This window comes from Octopus bimaculoides, chromosome 25 (genome assembly GCF_046866305.1).
Source record: "Octopus bimaculoides isolate indiv1 chromosome 25, ASM4686630v1, whole genome shotgun sequence".
Lineage (NCBI taxonomy): Eukaryota > Metazoa > Mollusca > Cephalopoda > Octopoda > Octopodidae > Octopus > Octopus bimaculoides.
The window spans coordinates 15150683-15158182 of record NC_142952.1 but is presented as its reverse complement, the minus strand read 5'-3'; the positions used below and the strand labels follow the sequence as shown (position 1 = coordinate 15158182).

Genomic DNA, 7500 nt, shown 5'->3' with positions numbered 1-7500 from the left:
AGAGTTTTTTACTTTTTTTTTATTGCACTAAATGCACATGACACACACACATATACACGTCTTCTATCTTTTGTCTTTTACCTGTTTCAGTCTTAGACAGCAGTCATGTTGGGGAACCTTTTTTCCATGCTTCTATGGGTCAGACAGAATTCATCGAAGCTAATTTTCTGCAACCAGAACCTGTTGCTAATTCTTACCTGTTTTCAAGTGAGGCAATATTTCCCCTTGGGCATGATATTAGACACATTTGGCTACTAATTTTAGCAACTCAAGTGACTGTATAGAGTCTTCCTTCATTTGTTCATGATATTTTAGAGGTTTTAGCTATTTGAGGAAATAGATTCAAGGGATGGTGTATCTGTCCTGGAACTGTGCCCCACGTATGTTTAAGTTCCTGTCCAACAGTTTCTCTACAATATTTCACATCATCATCATCTTTCATCATCATCGTCTAACGTCTGCTTTCCATGCTAGCATGAGTTGGATGATTTGACTGAGGACTGGTGGACCAGGTGGCTACACCAGGCTCCAATCTGATTTGGCAGAGTTTCTACAGCTGGATGCCCTTCCTAACGCCAACCACTCCAAGAGTGTAGTCACAGTGAACATATTTTTAGAACATCGTATATACATGTATATCATATGTGTGCATACATGTGTGTGGGCATGCGTATGTGTGTGTATGCAAATGTGACTTTTAACGATTCACTGCCCGGAAACAGAAAATAATAAAAGAATGTTTCTCATACCTCACAATTGCTGATACAAAGTTTCTTCAAGTTCTGAAATTTCTTCACCAAATCCCACAATTCTTCCATTTCAATTGGTACAAAATGTAGACACAAAACAGTGACAAGACTCGAAAATTCTGAATCAGCCACACTCTGAATAATTCTAGCTCCTTCGCTCATTGCTCTCTCACTACGTACATCATTCAACGAAAGACCAGAGTTGATCTTGAACTTGACTGATTCCAACTCGGGCAATATCTCCAGGAACCTCAGTACTCCATCTGCTGTTATTTGCCAACAGGCATTCAGGGAGATTTCTTTCAAGTATGGAAAATAACTGTTCAAATAAAGAAATATAACATTTACATACAGTGTGTATATTTATTAATGAGGGTAGAAATTGATATTAATCAATTAAAACCAGTGGTCTAGCATATTAAAAAAAATCCAAAGATTAAAATTATATTACATACAAAAAAATTATATTACATACCTTACAGTGTGTATATATATATATATATACATATATATCACAGAGATGTACTTGCATAGCAAGTGACTTGATCTGAGATCATGTGTTGAAACAAAAACAATTGGAGTGTTGAAGATGTTTGTAAGCTATTTAAGAACACACAAAAATGTTGAAGTAAATCTAACGGCTTTTTGAGTGTTCTTAAATGGCTTACAAACATCTTCCTTGCTGCAATTGTATAAATATATATATATAAATAAATAACTTAATATATAATAATAATAATAATAGTGAATGTTAGTACACAACTCACACATATATGTTTTCATATCACAGTCATCATTATCATTTTATGCCTGTTTCCCATGGTGGCAAAGGTCAGATGGTTTGCCATAACCCAAATTGTCAACAAAAAATGGAAATTCATGACTCTACTACTTTCTTCTGAAAAAGTGATGATAACTGTTTTTTGGGATGCAAAAGGGCCTAACTGGAACATTACCTGGAAAAGTGGTCTACAGTCACCAGTTAAACGCTGGCCTACAAACTGAATATATATATATAAACCTCAAAACATTATCTTGGAAATAATTATCAGAGAGAGAGTTACAGATTTATTATTTTTGTTTTAAATATGGTAATAATCGAAAGAGACTTCTGAAAGTGAACATCAGATTCCATAAAGTTTAGCTAAAGTGGGGAAGCTAAATTCTATATAAAGACGAAATATGATTGTTATAGAGAGGAAAATGGTTGTTTGGAGTGAGTACAGGAAGAGGATAAGGGATCTGGTGCAGAAGAGGCTGAAACTATATAAGATAGATATTCATTAGTGACAGAGGCAGTTTTAATACTGAGAGGTGATATTTATCCCCAATTAAACCTGGATGTTCTGTCAGAACAAACTACACTGTGGTAGATTCCATGAGAGATACTCTCATATTGGCTTCTTGGTGCAAATTACACTTTTGTTATATAACTAGTGGGGAGATAAACCCTCGCCACCTCCAGCGCTGAGACCACCAAATCATGTGATTTCGACCTTCCTTGGTCTTGTCAATGTTGAACACTTGATTGCTAGAGATAGTGACTCGTCTCCCTGCCAGTGATATATAGAAAAGCTGTGCCAGAACAGGGGTAGGTATCACAAGTAGTGTCACAGTGAGCTTGTTAAAAAATACTTATTAACAACAGAGGCAGCATTAATACTGAGAGGTAATATTTATCCCTACTTAAACATGAATGTTCTACTAGAACAACCTATACTGTGGTAGATACCATGAGAAAACCTTTCATATTGGCGTTATTTTTTTGCACCAAAAAGCCAATATGAGACTTTCTCTCAAAGTAACTACTGCAGTATAGTTCGTTCTAACGGAACATCCACGTTTGAGTGGGGATAAATAGATGAGATAGCTGCTGAGCATGAGAGAGAGTATGTGTGTGCGTGTGTGTGTGTGTGTGTGTGTGTGTGTGTGTGTGTGTGTGTGTGTGTGATTACTAGTGATAAATGAAGCAGGGCATTGATCCTGTTGCATATTTGGATTAGGAAACTCAAATTCTTGCTAGTTTATAACTAATGAAATAGCTTTGTTAAGTACCTTATAATTATGTGTACAGGTAAGATAAATATTGATTTTCACAATGATAAAGCAATTTTAGTAATACGTTATGAGGTGTTATTAAAATAAGATTTTTATTACACGCTCACACACACATACACACACACAAATACATACCTTAGAAGAATAAAAACTGAATTCAATGTATAAACCATAAAATGTGAATTAGTATGAACATTTTTTATACACACACATATACATAAATGTGAGTATATAAGAACAAAGATAAATATACATACACACATATACAACCACAGCATGGCCACTTGTAGATATATGTGTGCGTGTGTTGTGTGTGTGTCTGTGTGTATGTGCACATACACATAGACACACACATATGCATATATATTATTCTAAGGTGTATGCTAATGGAAGTAAGAGCTAATTTGAATTACACTGTTGATTATAAGAAAGAATCACTGCCCATAATAGCTAATTCTTGTCAAAAATGTAAGGGAGACAAACTAAAAATATCATAGAATGTGGTCTATAGATTGTGGGGTAAGTCTTAACATTACATGCATGGGAGACAACTCTGAACATGTTCTTGTATTATTAGAAATCTTCAGTAATAACTAGGTACTGTGTTCATTTGGAGCATATAAATTAAGGATTTGCATTCTCGCCCCAAGATCCCCATGTATGTATGTATGTATGAATGTATGTATGTATGCATGCATGTTCTTCTTTTTCTCTTATTAATTTAGGGTAAACTTTGACTGGCCACCTACTTGGTAGCAAGGCTTTGAAGGAAAGTATCTTGTTTTAACCATCATACTTTAAATCTTAAGAATGTCTTGCAGAATTTTATAGTCCCAAATAAGATCATTTGTAGCAGATAAATTAAGGATTTACATTCTCTCCCCAAGATCCCAAGTTCAGCCATACTTTGCCCCTGTTGGGTTGGCATGTATCCTGTGGCTCCAATAATAATAGGTATGAAGCTGAAAATGTATGTATGTATGTATGTATGAGTGGAGGTGCAATGGCTCAGTGGTTAGGGCAGCGGGCTCGCGGTTTCGATTCCCAGACCGGGCATTGTGAGTGTTTATTGAGCGAAAACACCTAAAGCTCCACGAGGGTCCGGCAGAGGATGGTGGCGAACCGTGCTGTACTCTTCCACCACAACTTTCTCTCACTCTTTCTTCTGTTGTGCTTGTAATTCAAAGGGTCAGCCTTGTAACACTGTGTCACACTGAATATCCCTGAGAACTACGTTAAGGGTACACGTGTCTGTGGAGTGCTCAGCCACTTGCACGTTAATTTCACGAACAGGCTGTTCCGTTGATCGGATCAACTGGAACCCTCGACGTCGTAAGCGACGGAGTGCCAACAACAACAACAACAATGTATGTATGTATACATGCATTAAGCATTTGTGCAACATTGGGTGCCATAACTCATAGACATTCTGGTTAGGCTGTGTTGTTGTTTAGCCTTGGGTCAACACTCGACAACCCAATCTATGATCAAATGCATTGCAGCTGTGACCATCTTGTTTTTTTTTTACTTCTGTTTGCTGGGGGTGGGGTACATAGTGTAAAAATAAATTTACTTTTATTTTATGCTCTTTGATATATAAATATAATTTGAATAATTTTATTGTGAATTTACAGCAATTTCAAAATGTATGAAATCTTCGATATTTTCTATCAGAAGAATACAAATGCAATCAGTATTGTTTATAGATTAAAATGGAAATGGTTGGAAACACACTCAGAAGAACTTCAAAGTGCATATTTATACACTTCCAATAGAAATCATCTGTTTAATCATATTTGGTAATAAATTAAATGTACTTTGTGATTTTATCCAATTTGTCCTCCTTTTTATAAGATTGGTGGAAGGAAATTGTGGAGGAGGGAGACCCAGGAAGATATAGGACAAAGTACTTGAAGGTCAATCTCAAAAGGCTGTGCTTTGCAAAAGAGATGACAGAGAACTGAGATATGTGGTGCATTGCTGTACTCAAGAAGACCTGCCCACCACAACAGAACTGAGATCTTAAAACCAAGGTCCCATGTAAAAAACATTGGTGTGGGTGCTGGTGCCACATAAAAAGTACCCAGTACACTCTCTAAAGTGGTTGTCATTAGTAAGGACATCAGCTGTAGAGACAAAGCCAAAATAGACTATGGAACCCGGTGTGGTCCCTGGTCTTGCCAGTCGCTGTCAATCCATCCAACCTATTCCAGTATGAGAAACAGATGTAAAATGTTGATGATGATTTATGCTCAAAGCAGTGTCCCAGCATGGCCACAGTCAAATGACTGAAACAAGCAAAACATGATGATGATAGTAAAGATGATGATAATGATGATTGTAGTAATGATATGAGAGAGATTTTGTTGCTGTTTCTAGACAGTTAAGTGATATTGAAGAGGTTCCTTCATAATCATTTCATTAGAATGACCATTAAAAACTAGCAGAAAGTTTAGAGTAATGGACTGACCATTCAGATAGCAACTTATGTAGTTACTGTGTTGGTCAGATTGCAGTAACAATGGTCAATAAGAGAGTCTCTATTTAGTTGGTGTACATGCTAGATATAGCAGCCAAAATGCTCACAGATTACACCCTGCCATCTTAAAATTACACATTTCATAGTGTAATCCTAGATATACAAGGTCTGATAAAACATAGGGGTGATCATAATAAGTAGTAGGGCATGTGTTAAACTTATGCTCATTTTCAGGTTTTCATGCAACAATGTCAGGGACAACTCAAATCGCACCCAATAGTTTGTGAAACATTTTAAATATTTCAAAACAAAATGTCTTCATCAATAAATGTTGCAGATTAATTTGTAAAAAGGAAAAAAAAAAAAAAGGATTTTTAAAAATAATTTCTTGCTTTCCAAATTTTATTGAAATTATGTTTAGCCAATCAGCAGTATTGTTATAAAAATGTGATGAACCTGATAAAGCAATTGACCAATCGTGATTATCATATTATGTGGTTTAAGACCAAGCTGTCTGCAGGTAAGATCCCTCAGAGAAATCTCTTTATATAATGCATGTCTTTCCTTTGACAAAAAACAATTTTATTGTATTAATGATTGTTGAAAGCCAGTCTCAAAACACTGAAGTTTATAAAGGTGGTAGAGGACTGAGATACATGGTGCATTGCTGTACTTGAGAAGACCCATCCACCACAACACAATTGAGATCCTAAAGCAAAATGCCATGTAAAAAGCATTGGTGCTGGTGCCACATTAAAAGCACTCAGTACATTCTGTAAAGTGTTTGGCATTAGGAAGGGCATCCAGCCGTAGAAATCAAGCTAAAACAGACTATAGAACCTGGTGCAGCCCTTGGCCTTGCCAGTTCTTGTCAAAGCTGTCTAAATCCATGTCAGCATGGGGAATAAATGTTAAATGATGATGATGATAATGATGATGATGATAATGATGATGATGATGATGATGATGATGATGATGATGACGATGATAATGATAATGATGATGATGATGATAATGAAAACAGTTGATTTTGCAATAAAGCGACAGCAATTTGATAGCAAAAAAAAAAGAAAATTTAATTATCACGTAGACTGTAATGAAGGTGGCAATTAATTTTTGTGATGTAGAATCACCTGTCAAATAGCCACCTGAACAATTGTCATCCCAGCCAACAATGAATATAATTTCTAGAAATAGAATAACAAACAAAAATGTATTCCTTTCTGTTATTGAGAAAGTTTAATGAAGAAAATATTTCAAAATTAACTGAAGCTAGAATAATTATATAAATTATATTGCAAAATATTATCTATATGTTACATGTGCTGTTGTTTAACCCTAAGACCAACTCTGGTGGAATAGACTTATGATCAAAGGAGTCCCCCCTCCCCGTAACCACTTTGTTTTACTTGATATCAGAACCTACATTCTAAAATATCCTTATTTAAGATGGTAGGGTGTGATTTTGAAGAAATTTTGACTGCTATTTCTAACGGGATGTGTGTGTGTTGTGTTTGTGTGTTGGCACACCGTCGCTTATGACGTCGAGTGTTCCAGTTGATCAGATCAACGGAACAGCCTGCTCGTGAAATTAACGTGCAAGTGGCTGAGCACTCCACAGACACGTGTACCCTTAACGTAGTTCTCGGGGATATTCAGCGTGACACAGAGTGACAAGGCTGACCCTTTGAATTACAGGCACAACACAAACAGGAAGAAAGAGTGAGAGAAAGTTGTGGTGAAAGAGTACAGCAGGGTTCGCCACCATCCCCTGCCGGAGCCTCGAGGAGCTTTAGGTGTTTTCCCTCAATAAACACTCACAACGCCCGATCCGGGAATCGAAACCACAATCCTATGACCGCGAGTCCGCTGCCCTAACCACTGGGCCATTGCGCCTCCCCTAACTGGATGTATAGTGGCCTATAACTCCAATGCCTTTCATAATTCTGCTCAGTCAGACTGATTGGGAGAGGAAGAGAGGAGAACTGAAAAAAACAATTACAGCAACTGTAAGGATAGAATTTCTTCTGACAAATATATTGAGTCGGTAGTGGTAAGGGAAGTAACTAACTTTAAAAGATAATTAAACCTTCAATATTCAGATATATGTAAACTGACCTTACCTCAACTAACATGAAATAAATTGTGAGAAATGATAAAAAAAATGAACAGTGACAATGACATTTTATGACATTGAACTCTCGTTGTAGGGCT

General features: G+C 36.5%; 1 protein-coding gene across 1 annotated transcript in view; it reads right to left on the bottom strand.

The window, feature by feature from the left end:
- Window positions 1-7500, bottom strand: part of LOC106882227 (uncharacterized) — a 21745-nt gene that overhangs the window by 3045 nt on the left and 11200 nt on the right. The window contains exon 2 of the mRNA XM_014932825.3: window positions 750-1068. Within this exon, the coding sequence (XP_014788311.1) occupies window positions 750-1068 (319 nt within the window). The remainder of the gene's footprint in view (window positions 1-749; window positions 1069-7500) is intronic.